Genomic DNA, 15843 nt, shown 5'->3' with positions numbered 1-15843 from the left:
TTAAAGAAAGTTCCCGCCATACTTCATGAGGTGAAAATGTTTCCATATTTTATTCAATCAAATGTGCACTCACAACATAAATTTTATTTTCTTTTTAAAAAAAAAACTGCAGCGCTGCTAAAAAGCCATCTTCATATTTCAGTTTCCCCAGCCTTGTAACGTGACAGTATATTTTGGTTATAAAGATTTTCTGCCAGGGTATAAAAATATCATGCGTACACTGTACAGGTCTGTGTACACTGTATCTGACCTCCCGCAACCTGAATATATCACTCTTATACAGTCATATCAAACTAGTCAAAGTTCAGGTTTCAAATTGGTGTCATCTGTTTGACTGGCGCTACCCAAGGTAAAGGTTGGTCTAAGTGTAGAAGGTGAAACAGCCAGGGGTGACTGGTAGCCCCTGTACTCAATCACTATACAGTTACTTGAAGTCTCTACCCTAATGTCACATCACCCAAACTTCATACTCACTCTTTCCAAATCATTTCCTATTGTAAAAGGCTTTGTATTCTCTCCCCTGATTCCTCCCGCCGTTGTCTTTTTCAGTCAGCGGAGAGCTGCAGGGTGGATTCAGGGTGAGCATGAACGGAGTCAAAACGAGGCTTCAATCCATGTCAACGCATAGCCTGGGTGAAGACGCCATTATCCCCTCTGCCCTGGGCCAGAGTTACCATCCGGCCTAACAACTCAGTCGCCATTAGCCACCTCTGCTCCTTTCAATGGTCACCCCAGGCCCTGGTAGCACCTGAGATTCGGCACTGGTTTCCCATCTGGCCTCACACAGACGGAGAGCGAGACCATGGTACTAGGAACTCAAACTAGCACTGCCTCAATTTTAAATTTTTTTTGCTATAACAATATAAGATATAGGAGCCGTTTGGCCCCTCAAGCCTGGTCCAACATTCAATAGATCAAGGCTGATCTTCTGTCTCAGTGTCAGCCTCCTACATTACCTCCATATCCCTTAAATCCCTCAGTATCCAAAAAAGCTTCCACTCTCTGTCTTTTAATGACTGAGCATCCATTGCTCTCTGGGGTAGAGAATTCCAAAGATTCATGACCCTCTGAGTGAAGAAATTTCTCCCCGGTCCTAATGACCAAACTCTTATTCTGAGACTGTGGCCAAGGACCTATTGTGGGGCAGTGGTCCCATTTGCCAGCCAAGAAGTCTGGGGCAACCCCGCCTCACCTGTTTCCAGAAGCCCCAGCCACTTTTTACAGGCATCAGGCAAATAACCATCCAGCGTCAGGACTCCTGTCCCTTTAAGGGGGGGGGTCTCCCGTCTCCAAGAGCTGCCGGCCAATCTGAGGGCCGGCAGCTCTTCAGACGCAGCAGGAGAAGCAACAGCGTTGACGGAGGAGGCCCCAGACACCAGGTAAGTGTAGGGACCAGTCAGGTAGGGCCTGGTAAAGACGGGGGGTGGGTGGGGGGAGGTTGTGGTCACCCAGGGAACGGTGCTGCCAAGAGGGGCGGCCCTTGGCCTCAGGAGCGGCCTTCCATGGGCCAAAGGGTCCCCAGTCAGGAGGGCACACCTCCAGCCCCAAGAACAGGGATGCCCCCAGGTTGTACCTAATGGTCTCCCCATGTGGCAAAGCAACAACCTGAAAAGGACCTTAAGTAGCCCTTAATTGGCCACTTAAGGGCCTCGTTAGGCCTAAGGATGGGAGGACTGTCTATCACTCTTCCTGTCACTGGTAAAATGCAATGTTATCAAAGAGACACAAATATCCTCCCTCACCGCATTCATTACCATACATTGGCAGAAGAACAGGAAAATAGTCCATTAACAGCATAAAATGAAAAATGAAACCTTGTAAACTAGTGAATTGGGTTTGATTTGTCCCATGTGCTGCCATAGGGTTGCCAACTCTGTTTGGGGTATTCCTAAAGAAGTCTCAGAATCACAGAATGGTTACAGCACAGAAGGAGGCCATTCATCCCTTTGTGTCCATGCTGTCTCCGTGCAAGAGCAAATCCGTTAGTGCCACTCCCTTGCCATGTCCTCTTAGCCACGCAATTATTTCCCCCTTCAAGTACTTACCCAATCCCCTTTTGAAAGCCTCGATTGGAGTTAACTCTACCACACTCTCAGGCAGTGCACCCCAGATCAGAACAACCCGCTGCATAAAAAGGTTTTCCGCCTCGCGCCCTTGGTTCTTAATCCAATTATTTTAAGTCTGTGTCCTCTGGTTTTTGACTCTTCCACCAATGGGGACAGTTTCTCTCTATCTACTCTGTCCAGACCCTTCATGATTTTGAACACCTCGATCAAATCTCCTCTCCACCTTCTCTTCTCCAAGAAAAACAACACCAGCTTCTCCAATCTATCCACGTAACTGAAGTCCCTCATCCCCAGAACCGTTCTCATAAGTCATTTCTGCATTGTCTCTAAAGCCTTCACATCCTCCCTAAAGCGCCCAGAATCGGGCAATACTCTATTTGCCAAGACGAACCCGGTGTTTTTAAAAAAGGTTCATCATCATTTCCTTGCTCTTGTACCATTTATCTCTACTTACAGAATCCCGTATGCTTTGTTAACCACTTTCCCAACCCGCTCTACCACTGTCAACAGTTTGTGCACATATAGCCCCAGGTCCTCCTCCTTGTTAACCTGCTCCTGGGCCTGGTCAAGATGGCCATAAGCAGGTCCAGGCAGCGGGCGGTTGGGGTCGGGGGGAACGCTGTCATTCAACCCAACTGCCTGTCCCTCTTCCCTGGTTATGTCCATGCTCAGGTGTCCCTAGAGAGGGAACAGGCAGTGTGGCTGGTTTGCTTGAGGCCTTCTGTAACTGGTGGGCACCACAGGGGCTGGAAAAGCATCATCAGCCCCGAGAATGGCATTTTGATTTCATTCAAGTTTTGATTTTTGTTACATTACCCCTTTACGAAGTAGTTAATTTAATTATTAGATCATTTATTTATTTTATTGGTATACTCGAAAGAGTACACCCCCCCCCCCAGGTCTTCATGTTGCTACAGACCCCTTTAGAGTGGCATTCTTTAGCTTATGTTGCTTCTCCTCATTCTCCTGACCAGAATGTATCACTTTGCTCATCCCTGCAATAAATCTCATCCCCTAACTTCCTACCTCCAATCGCTCTACCTCCCCCAACACTCCCACCATTGGTCAACAAACACGTGCATTCTCATTGCGCGCTGCCTCCCCACAGCCAATCAGGAGGCGAGTCTCATTAACCAATAGGATCAATCTGCATTGTCAAACAGCCCTTGCTGAATATTTTCAAAACGAAAACAATTTAAGAAGAAACCCAGTTTTTAATGCCCCCCACCCCCCATGATTGTCTTGCTGGATTTCGCTCGTAACACATTTCTGGAGGCAAATCCTTAATTCCTGGTGACTCCATGGCAATCCTGGAGAGTTGGCAACCCTAGTGGAGTCAGGGTGAGAGGGTAATTGAATAATTCTCATTAAAGACAAATCGGGTAAAAAATTGGCCCCTCACCAATGAGGAAGATGTGTCCCCAATTATGATACAAGAGCTACCAATTTTTAAAAATTTATTCTTTCATGGGATGTGGGTGTCGCTGGCAAGACCAGCATTTGTTGCCCATCCCTAATTGCCCCTGAACTGAATGTCTTGCTCGGCCATTTCAGAGGGCAGTTAAGAGTCAACCACATTGCTGTGGGTCTGGAGTCACATTACCCAGACCGGGTAAGGACGGCAGATTTCCCTCCCTAAAGGGGCATTGGTGAACCAGATGGGTTTTTATGGCAATCAGTGATAGTTTCATATTCCAGATTTTGGATTTGAATTTAAATTCCACCAACTGCCGAGGTGGGGTTTGAACCCATGTCCCCAGAGCGTTTGCCTGGACCTCTGGATTGCTAGTCCAGTGACATTACCACAAGCCACCATCTCCCTCAAATATAACATATAACTGCATTCTGGAAGGCAGCTTTTAACACTCTCAGCACAATCTTCTAGGATGTACACACCAGAATTGCTGTCATCCATCCAGAATGCAGAGGTCCAGTCCCCCGGCGCAATGGAGAATGAGGACAAAGTTATTCACCACAATCTTACTTGCCGCTACCTGATACTTCATAACGGTGTTGGTGCTTCTACCTTGCCGTGTTACGCAAAGGTTGGAGCATATCCCACCTCCTCTCCTCCACCTCCCACCCCCAAGTACAGTTTGGGCTCTTCCATACCATTTGGCGAAGTATGGGAAGAGATGAGGGGACACTGAGCATTTTCCCACCGGGAAAAAGGAATGGGGAAGGAGGGTGCCTTTAACCAGGGCTATTCTCATACAGTTCCTAGTGGCTGATCACACAGCGGTGAGAGCCCTGGGAATGTCCTTGGACCAGCTACACCTCCCAACCTCTTGGGCATGGAGATGAAGACCCATGCAAGCGGAAGGAACTGTAAAGAGGGGCAAGCAGCAAAGTAGTCGAATGCAATAAATAAAATAACTTCCCTCGTGCTTCTCAGGGATTTAAGGTCAAATAACTCGAGAGCTGATGAGTCATGTAACCAAGAAGCAGTTATCTACTACCCATTAAGTGTTGCTAAAGGTTGTTCCATCTCCCCTTATCCAAGGGTCAAGCTACTCTATTGTATGCACTCTAAACGAGGTGGTCTTATGGTGCAATGGGTAGAGCCCCTGCGTCTGAGTCGGATGCTCCAGGTTCACATGTGTCCCCAGGGCTCCATGGCCAAGGAAGCTGCGTCTGTGACATGGCCAAACAGGCTGGTTATCAACCTGCAAATCTTTCCTACACACGCCAATGGCGGGTGGTAAGAGAGGGAGAGATTTCTGGTCAACCATGTGATGGAAAGAACGTTGAAGCCTCTACCATCACTATCCATAGCTCCAGACTACAAACATGCACGGAAAAGTGCATGTTGCCACAGCAACCCGGACTCCCAGCGAGAAGTGTACCACACCACCCATTCTAAATGTTGTCCGAACCTTGATTTAAATAGGTCCGGGAAACAGGTGGGAGAAAGCATCATTCAAGCAACACAAACTCTGCTTCATAAAAGTTCGTGCTGAATACGAGAGATGCCAAGTGTTAGGGAAATGCTGTATATATAATTGGACTTCCATTGGAAGCACTGAGCCCTCCCATGTCAGGTATTACCTGGGCTAGATGCAGAGAGAAATTCCCCTTATTTTATCTCCCAATAACACACCTCAAGCCCAAGCCTTAGCAGAGTGCCTCTACTCCCTAGTAAAACAGTTTCCCGTTTCCTACGGCCATCCATCCATTGGTTTTTTAGCAAGGATTGCTAATTTAATGCTAAATGGGGGACATCCTTCATGTAGTGAGCCTGAATTGAAAATATATGATGCAAGACTCTTGTACCTAGCAACACACAGATATCCAGTAGTTCCTTCTGGATATAAAATCCAGGACCTGAGAGTAGACCCAGACCCAGACTAGACTCTTTTGTTAACGGAATGGGTCTGACTGTTTTTGCTTCTTCCAAATCCAATGAATGTGTGGAATCAAGGACTTCAATTTGTCCTGTCTGTCACCCATCCTCAGATACCTTCCTCCATCTCAGCCCACTCGCCCCATTGGTACACCAGTGAACACACACAAATAACACCCTCGAACCGGTCAGCGGCAACACCAGTTTCACCCAATGCTCTACCAAACGTGAAAGCCGGACCCCTTATTCATTTAGCTTTTCGAGACTTGCACCCCTGCCTGCACCACGCTGAGCGACACAAGCTCTTCACCCATTTCCAACCTCTCTCGTGACAAACTGACCTTCACTCTGGAGGTTCCTCACAAAGTCCGGCAGCATAGCGGGAGGTAAGAGTCTGAAGCACCATGAGGGGAGACGAGGAATAAGTTGAAGGGTTGCACAGCAGACCAGATGTCGTTGGAGTTTTATACACAAAGGAGCACAGAGAACAGGTCTTCAAAAAACTGCATAGAGATTATTTTGTTTTAAAAAAAAGAGGTGAAGTCCACAGCTGAAGGAACTTTCAGTTTAAAGCATCTCATCCCAAGGTCTGTTCACATTTTAAAAGAAAACTCCTTCATCTCTTTGCTGGAGTTCACTCGCAGAGCTGTTCTTCACCTCCGAGCTTGGCTGTTGAAGTTGGTTGTTAGTTGCTTGACTGTTCCTGTGGTCCCTTGCCTCGGAACTAATGGCACAGATCCGTGTCTTACCCGGTGTCGTGTTCAGGTTTTGGCTTTAGGCTCGCCTACGAGTCTCTTCCCCTTTGGTTGGGTGCGAAATACTCATCACTCAAATTACTGAGGCAAACCTTTTTGTCCCATCCCCCCGCCCCCCAGCCCATCCCATTCCCCCTCTGGTCTCTGGGCTTTAATTTTTTTTTTTGGAGTGAGGTTGGGGGTGCAAAGAGGTGGGGTGATAAACGAAAATAAATTGATGGTCGGTGATGTGCAATAGTTTCCCACTCAGCTACTAAATACATCACATGAAGCAAATCTCCAACACAGTGTTCAGGCACTAGGCCGGACAAGGTGCATTGGGGTTTTTTTTTAAAAAAATACCCAATTGGTCTCTCTTTGATGGAAGCAATGGGTTTCCTGTGACAATATATAAAACTTGGTGCACTAAAAAAAATACCTTGCCATCAAGGTGTTCGATTCAATAATAATGCTTTTACGTTATAGGTTTACATTACCATGCCTTCAGGTGAACAGGTTTTAGTGGCCCACTGCCCTCCCCAGTACCCGATGAAATGATATGCTTTTATGGGCAATATCTTCAGCCAATCCGAATTCTTCTGCTGCCTGTAAATTGATGCCTTTGTTTGGGGTGGTGGGGGGGATCAATACTTGTTTACAATGATATAGGGAAGCAGGCATGGGATTGACACATGTAAGCAAGACGCTGCGTGTATAACTAGCTCCGGTGATGGCTTAGGAGGTTTACATAGGTCTAAAATCTCCCTGTCAACTGAACTCCGAATATTGCCTCCCCCCCGTACCCGCCCCCACCAACCCACCCAGATCTCTGCGCTCCGCCCACTATGGCCCCTTCCACATCTCCAATTTTCACCACTCTGCCATTGGCTTCAGCCACCCAAAGCTCTGGAATTCTCTCCCTAAACCTCCCCCATACTCTCTCCTCCGGTAATGGCATGACCCTTTCGCCCAAGCTTTTTTGGTCGCCTGTCCTAATAGCTCCTTATGTGGCTCGGTGTCAAATTTTGTTGCCTTCCCAGGTTTTACTAGGTTGAGGGCGCTATATAAATGCAAGCTGGTCTAACCCAACAAGATAGATGGGTAAAGTCCTCAGTTAGATTCTTAGCTTGGGTTGGGTTGGCAGCTCATCCAAGGTGGCATTTGGGATGCTCCAATTGGCCTCAGTGCCCCTGGTGAGTGAGGGGATAGTATCAGCAGTCCCCCACCTCCCTGATCAGGGTTAGCTGTGCTGGCTCCTGCAGTGCAATTGCCTGCCCATATTTGCTCCGTAGGCTCACCTGATAGAGCAAGGCAAAGAACTGTTGAGGTTTAGAGGCAGCCGCTACTGAGGAATCTCAGCCATGGTGTGCATCACTGACACTATGCTGGCAATGTTCCAAGCTTTGATTTCAACAGTGGAGGGGTGGGGTGGGGGCAGGCAAGAGAGAGGGGGTGGGGCAGGAAAGAGTGGGGGGCAGAGAGAGAGGGAGAGAGTGCGTGAGAGCAAGAGAGCGAACAAACGAACACCGACATGGAAAATTACCCATCGGTTTCATACAGATGTAGATGGTTGATCTCCACTGAATTACTATTGCCGAGGGGTGAAGGATTCCTTATCTGAAGCTGAAGAACAGTGGAAAAGATTTTCTCCAGTTACAGTGCAAACCAAGATTGGCCAGATTCTCTTCTTAGTATTTCTAGTGAAATAATTATTCATATCCTTTTCTATTTATGAGGCAGAGTTGCTTACATCTGTTTCCATAGCTGGTTGTTCCTGGAACCGGTCACTACCTGTCACCAGAGGCACCACTCCGCATGGCCAACTAGGGAACTCTCCCAAGCCATTGGTGTGTGCTGGAAGGATTTGCAGGCTGATATTCAACCTGTTTGGCTGCATTATGAACGCACCTTCCTTGGCCATCAAATCCTGGAGTGGGACTTGAACCCAGAGCTTCTGGCTTGGAGGCAGGGAAGTTACCCACTGCACCACAAGATCTCCCCCTTATTCATATTACAGGTAATTAACAATTTATCCATTTTTTTCAGTTGAGAGGTGTAGAATATAAAAGTAAGGATATAATGTTGGAATTGTATAAAACACTGGTGAGGCCACAACTGGAGTATTGTGTGCAGTTCTGGTCACCACATTACAGGAAGGACGTAATAGCTCTGGAGAGAGTGCAGAGGAGGTTTACAAGAATGTTGCCAGGGTTAGAAAAGTGTAGCTACGAGGAGAGATTGGATAGGTTGGGGTTATTTTCCTTAGGACAAAGAAGGCTGAGAGGTGACTTGATTGAGGTGTACAAAATTATGAGGGGAATAGATAGAGTGGGCAGGATAAAATTGTTTCCCTTGGTGGAGAATTCTAGAACCAGGGGACACAGATTCAAGATAAGTGGCAGAAGGTGTAGGGGGACATGAGGAAGAACTTATTTACGCAGAGGGGAGTGGGTGTCTGGAATTCGCTGCCCAAGTTGGTGGTAGAGGCAGAAACTCTAAACTCTTTTAAAAAGTACCTGGATCTGCACCTTAAGTGCTGTAAACTGCAGGGCTATGGGCCGGGTGCAGGAAGGTGGGGTTAGAAAGGGCACCTGGGTGTCCTCGGGCTGGCATGGACAAGATGGGCCGAATGGCCTCCTTCTGTGCTGTAACTTTTCTATGGTTCATGGGATGTGAGCATCGCTGGCGGGGACCAGCATTTATCCCTGCCCTTGTTCAGAGGGCATTTAAGAGTCAACCACATGTGGCCAGACTGGGTAAGGACGGCAGATTTCCTCCCCTAAAGGGCATCAGTGAACTAGATGGGTTTTTACGACAATCGGCAATGGTCATCATCAGACTTTTAATTCCAGATTTTTATTGAATTCAAATTCATCTGCCTTGGTGGGATTTGAACCCAGGTCCCCAGAGCATTACCCTGGGTCTCGGGATTACCAGTCCAGTGTCTATACCACTACCCCTCCCCATGTACCAAAAAAGCAATATCCTCGTAAATCTCCTCTGCACCCTCTCTAATGCAGTCAGCTTTCCTGTAATGCAGTGACCAGAACTATACAGGGTACTCTAGCTGTGGCTTGACTAGTGTTTCATACAGTTATATCTAAACCTCCCTACTCCTATATTCCTGTGCATCCATGATCTTCTGATCAAATTAATGGTTGGTGAGACAAGAAATAAATATTTTACTTCGTAAAAAAAAAAGTTAAGATTCAGGTGAAATAAACCCTTTTCAATTAATAATTTCACTGAGGGAGGGAGGATCGGGATTGGGAGAATTCTTTTATTTTTAAAAATGAAGTGGGTTTTTGGAGTGTGGAACGCTTTACCATAGCAACTGGAGCAAGGATCATTTATATATATTCACGGTACGAATCAAAGGAAGATGCTGGGCCAAGGGGGAGGAAGTGAGGCAGTGGGATTAGCATTGGAGCATAGGGCCAGCATAGGGAAAAAGGGCCCGAATAGCCTCCTTCCTCATTTTAAAGCAGTATGTTTCCAAACAAAAGAAAAAAAAATGCAGAAAAAAAGTTCTAACTCTACGAAGAAAATTTCCCCTACACTCAAAACAAGTTCCAAGAAATAGGAAATAAATTATTTTTTTTGTGAATGAAAGTCTACTCCAAGTGCAGGCCGCTTTGTGTTTGGTGGAAGTGTTCTGTTGAGTCATACGGACTCGAAACGTTAACTGTGTTCCTCTCCGCAGATGCTGTCAGACCTGCTGAGTTTTTCCAGCTATTTTTATTTTGGATTTCCAGCATCCGCAGTTTTTTTTTGCTTTTATCTTTATGTTTGGTGGAAATTCTGTCTACATTGCTCAATGCGGAGAGTCTTACTCAAGCTTAGGAAACTGCAGGAAAATTGTGATTGGCTGGAGGTTTGTATTAATAACTCCCCTTCCCCCCCTCCCCGCCCCCTCCGACTTCTCACTGCACAGTTTGTTGCAGCCTCCACAACATTAATTATTATTTTTTTTAAAAAACGTCTCAAATTTCTCTGCAGTAGAAACACACATTAGTTTTCCATCTGCGTTACTTCAATACGATTGTTACACGATTTAAATAAATTATGTACATATTTTCAATTTATCCTCAAAAGGTGAGAGGAGATGGGCAAGGTCAGCTAGGTATATGACCCATCAATCGTTGCTTCGGAGAATAGCCTATTTTGTCGGGCGTCAATCACGTGGTATGAAATTTCGGTCAGGGCTCTCTGCCACAACATGGCAGGGAAGGTTCCCCGCTCCCGAAAAAGGTGCTAGTGAATTAATTGGCTTTTCCAACAGTCCGATAGCTTTTCTAGTGTTGGCCTGCTTGTTTACCGGAGAGATACAATTCAATTTCCCCAACCTCGCAGAGATGCCAGTGCAGCAGCAGGCCTACTACAGGAGTATTAATGCTTGTACTTAAAATTGAGCGAAAAGAAATTTAATGTTTAAAAAAAAAATAAAAAGTTCACCGATGTGCTTAAAAACAGAACACAGGAAAAAGGAAATTTTACCCCACAACAAACCCGTAGTGCTGGATATGAGAGCACACTTTTGTGAAGGCTGACCACGCCAGGAGGGAAAAAAATATATATATAGACCAAGTATCTGGAGAATGTGCCAGATATAAAAGGAAAATTAAAGTCCCTTGAGCCTATCTGTAATAATTTGTGCCTAAAAACATATTAGAAGCCAACCCCATCTCAACCCCTCGACTACCATTAAAGATTCTAACACAGGACATTGAAGCTTTGCACCAATGTTACTTAGGGAACACCATAGGAAGTCCAACTAGGTGATGATCCAGAATCCAATTGTCAGTTTTGACCTTTTTAAGTTTAGAGAAGTAAAGTTCTTAACGGCCAGGTTAAGTGGCTACAAAATATATTGAAAATGCCTCAGAAGTGACCTCTGCTTGCTCCTCAATGAGTCTAGTGTAGGGGCCCAGCCTGTAAAGATTCACCAGAAACCATAGGCCCCATGGCCAGAATCCCTAGCTATAAAAAGTTGGATATAGCTGCCAAACAGCATCGGCGGTGTCACAAGAGACCACAGCCTTAGTCGTTGCCAAGTTATTTACAGAGAAAGGGAAAGTGAGCCCACATAGGTTTCCAAAACTCGCACCAAGCTGCCCTGTTAGTACAAGTGCAGCAGAAATGAACCTGTGGGTGGGTGGGTGGGGGCCTCTAAGCGCAGGATGGTATCGCCTGTCCTGCCCCTTTCAAGATCCTAACCTCTGAGGCCGACAGTACCGTAGGACCCTGACGTCCATTATTTAAATGATCTCCCACAAGCTAAAACAAGCTAGTGTTGGGTTGGCCCATCGACAGTAAGTTATAGTCAGTCTAGCCTTGGGCAGCCGAACTGAAGCAGAGGGTACCCCAGAGCCCCCTCCTATCCACTCCAGCCCCCAGGCTTCAGAATCAGGAGGCCTCACAGGACTCCTGTGTGAGCCTGCTGCTCAAAACAGAAGTCAATTTCCAAATGGGCCATTATAAATCAGACGTTTATACCACATGCATGACTTTAGCAAAAGGGGGATTTGGAGCAGAGGCAGAGACAGACTGTGCAGTTTATTGTTGATTATATGGTGCAATGGGATCGAATTAGGACAGTTCCAAAGAGGGGAGGTGGTCACATAGTGCAGGCGCTGAGGGCGCAGGGCAAGAGTGACAAGAGCCCCAACCCTCTCGAGCTAAAAAAAAAAATGAGATGATTCAGGAAACAATGGCGACTAATGGGGCACCCAGGAATGGAATCATGCTGTGCAGTGCCCTAGCACCTCCCAACCACCATGGCTGGGACAGATCACTGGATAAAGTGCGGTAACCTAGACGACGCTCCACTGAATGACACTCATGTCCTTCCCGCCAATGGAGATCAGACGGGTGTTGTCATGGAGAAAGGCAACGTTGGTCACGTGACTGCTGTGGCCACTGTACTTGTGACTTGGCGCCTGTAATACAAAAGGAAATAGTGACAGAACATGGGATGCCTGTTATTACAGTGCCTGCACTGGGACGCCTGTTATTACAGTGCCTGCACTGGGATGCCTGTTATTACAGTGCCTGCATTTATATATCCACGTCTCGGACTGTTACATTCATTAGCTCACTACTCCAGGAAAATCTGGATCTCTGGGCCCTAACAACCCATCGATGCTGGGGAGGGGAGAGTGGGGTAACTTGAACATTTCAAAACAGATTGATAATACAGTTGCTTAACAAAAAAAATCGAGATATGAACGCAAGGCAGTTAGAATGAAATTAAGATATAGATCAACCATGATCTAACTGAGTGATGGAACAAGCTCGATGGGCTGAAGGGTCTACTCACGTCCCCTTTCAGGATGTCTCCGTCTCCTCTTAAGCACCTTGGTCAGAATGGAAGAGCACCCTCCTCTGTGTGGTGCAATGATATCGTTGCACTCACCATAGATGGGGCCGTCCCTTAACATCTCAGTCAAAGACACCTCTGACAAAGACAACAGAAAAAGAGACCTGCATTTTTTTTAAACTACATAGTCTCAGGATGTTACAGCCAATGAAGTACTGTCTGAAGTGTAGTTACTGTTGCAATGTAGGAAACGTGGCAGCCAATTTGTACACAGCAAGCTCCCACAAACGTGATAACAATTCATCTATTTCACACATGGAGGAGTGTGGACCTGCTCTGCCATTCAATAGGATCATGGCTGATCTTCTGCCTCAACTCCACATTCCCACCCATTCCCCGTATCCCTTGATCCCCCAAGAGACCAAAAATCTGTCTATCCCCAGCCTTAAACGTATTCACTGTCGGAGCATCCACAACCCTCTGGAGGTAGAGAATTCCAAAGCTTCACAACCCTTTGAGTGAAGAAATTTCCCCTCATCTCAGCGCTAAACGATCGGCCCCAAATCCCGAGACAACCAACATCACTAAAATGCGGCTGAGGGATAAAATATTGGCCAGGACGCTGGGGAGAACCCCCTTGTTCCTTGAAATGGTGGAGTGGGATCTCTAACGCCCACCCAAGAGCAGTCAGAGGGGGCCTGAGTTTAACATCACCACCAACAATGCAGCACTCAAATGCTGCACTGGGAGCATCGGCCCAGATGGTGTGCACAAGTGCAGCATCTCCTCACTATGACTGCAATGGAGTGGTCAGTTTAGTTTGTGAACAGAAAGGAAAAAAACAACAACGTATATTTATACAGCACTTTTTAAACATAAAGAAGTCCCAAGGTGCTTCACAGAAGGGTTATAAAACTCACTTTGACAGCGAGTCTCAAAAGGAGATTTAGGGCAGATAACCAAAAGCTTGGCCAAAGAGACGTGTTTTAGTGAGCGTCTTAAAAAAAAAAGGAGGAAGGCGAGGTAAACAGGCGGAGGGGTGTAGGGAGGGAATTCCAGAGTTAGGGCTCAGGCAGCTGAAGGCCCGGTCACCAATGGCAACGCGATTATCAAAAGGAGGAGAAGCAGGAGAGGGAGTTGGGGGGGTGGGGGAGTGGGAAAGAAACGAGAAGGGATAAACCCAGGATGCTTAAGAGGCTGGAATTAGAGGAGCACAGTGATCTCAGGAGGATTGTGGGCCTAGAGCAGATTAGAGAGTTGAGGGACAGGCGAGGGCCATGGAGGGATTTTAAAATGGAGGCGGCGATTAACCAGGAGCCAATAAAAATCAGCGAGCACAGGGGGTGACCGGGGAACAGGACTTGGCGAGAGTTAAGAGGTGGGAGGCAGAGCTTTGGATGACCTTAAAATTTTACAGAAGATAAAATGTGGGAGGCAAACCAGGAGCGCATTGGAATATAGTCAATGCTAGGGGTCATTAAGACATGAATGAGGGTTTGAGCAGCAGGTAAGCTGAGATGGGGGAAAAGTTAACAGAGGTGGCAAATAGGTTATGTTGGTGATGGCACGAAACATGGTCAACAACTTCTCAGGGTCAAATTTGACACCAGGGTTGCGAACAGTCTGGTCTAGTCTCCAACTGCTGTCAGGGAGAGGGATGGAGTTGGGCTGCTATGGAGCAGAGTTTGGAGCGGAGGTTGAAGACAATGGCTTCAGTCAATCCAATATTTAATTGGAGGGAATTTCTGCTTCTCCAGTACTGAATGTCGGATAAGCCGTGTAATAATTTAACAACAGGGACTTGAGGCCAAAACCTTCTGATTTAGAAGTTCCATTGACTGGGCCAAGTGGATACATGAGATTGTCCAGAAGGGTGGAGAGGTACAATAGTCAGTACATTAAAAACAAAAAGAAATGTGACCATTAAGTATGGCTTTTTTTTTAAAAAAAATAATTGTTTCCTGTCTCTCTCTCTGTTTATACCCAAAACTTGCATTGACAATGCCTGCCAGACCTGCTGAGTTTTTCCAGGTATTTTTATTTTTGTTTTGGATTTCCAGCATCCGCAGTTTTTTTGCTTTTATCTTGCATTGAGAAGGCCGACTGGAGAGGACGTCAGGGTGGGTGGGGGGTGCAGGGGAAGTGGTTAAGAGGTTGAGATCACTGGAATGATGGCACCAAGTCAACTTCAAGTACCCAGGTTAATGGGCAGTTAGGTTAGTGGACTTTTTTTGCGCACGTTCCCTGCTAAAGCTATCATCTTTTTAAGAGAACTGCCCGGATGAATCCCACTTTGACGTCAGTGACATATCCCACCTGAGGCACCGCCCCAATAGAGCCAGTCCAAAGGGCACATATGGAGGGGACTTGATATCCCTTTGCAAACCTCAGAGCCACTTCATCTATTGCCAGAAAGTGTAAAAAGTCACCTGAGCCATCGAAATGAAAGCAAACTAACACTGAACGCAGTTGAAGAGGGGTAGGGAGGGGCTGTACAATCATTCTGGATGGATAAACCAGTTTCCACACCACCCGCGCACCCCCCTCCCCTCCACTCATTTCTTGGAATTTTTCTTAGACATACTTGATGATTACTCTCACCATTTAGCAGTCAAATACACTGACCTACCTACACCCCTTAAATTGCTCAAGTTTACTGCGAAATATTCTTGGCAAAAATTGATTTCTCCCAGACCATCACTCTCATTTAATTTTTTGTTCCAGAAAAAAGAACTTAAATCAGAATTTGGTGCAGCATTTTTTTTTTATATATATGTAAAGGAAAGCTTTTATTTTATTCCAGACACTGCAGAAGTTATTGATGTGCCTGCCAGAAATGACAACACTGAACATTAAACGGTCAATGTAAAAATATTTCCAATGGCTACAGTCAAATTAAGTGGAAGAAAAGTCAACTAGGATAAAATTTGATAATATTTTTTCTGCTGGAGTTCAGTTCTGAGCTTTACAATTAGGAGAATTGGTCTATTCTTTCATGGGATGTGGGCATCGCTGGTAAGGTCAGTTGGCCACAAATGTCACCCATCCCTAACTGCCCTCGAACTGAGTGGCTAACGAGGCTATTTCAGAGGGGCAGTTAAGGAGCAACCCCATTGCTGTGGGTCTGGAGTCAGACGTAGGCCAGACCAGGTAAGGACGGCAGATTTCCTTCCCTAAAGGACATGAGTGAACCAGATGGATTTTTAATGACTATCCATGGTGGTTGTCATGGTTACCATTCCTGAGACCAATTCAATCTGGAATTGAAAGCTAATTAAAATGTATTAAGTAATTTATTCTAAATTTGCCATGTGGGATTTGAATCCGTGTTCCCAAAACATTAGCCTGGGCCTCTAGTTGACTAGCCCCCAGTGACATGGC

The 15843-nt window shown here is 46.2% G+C and overlaps 1 protein-coding gene across 1 annotated transcript in view; it reads right to left on the bottom strand.

Annotated features, from left to right (window-relative positions):
- Window positions 1-11667: 11667 nt before the first annotated feature.
- eml2 (EMAP like 2) overlaps window positions 11668-15843 on the bottom strand; it is a 63700-nt gene continuing 59524 nt past the window's right edge. The window contains exon 19 of the mRNA XM_078533168.1: window positions 11668-12082. Within this exon, the coding sequence (XP_078389294.1) occupies window positions 11957-12082 (126 nt within the window). The 3' untranslated portion in view covers window positions 11668-11956. The remainder of the gene's footprint in view (window positions 12083-15843) is intronic.

Source organism: Cetorhinus maximus, chromosome 32 (genome assembly GCF_964194155.1).
Source record: "Cetorhinus maximus chromosome 32, sCetMax3.hap1.1, whole genome shotgun sequence".
Taxonomy (NCBI): domain Eukaryota; kingdom Metazoa; phylum Chordata; class Chondrichthyes; order Lamniformes; family Cetorhinidae; genus Cetorhinus; species Cetorhinus maximus.
Note: the sequence above shows the minus strand (reverse complement) of the source record. Positions and strands in the feature narration are given on the sequence as shown.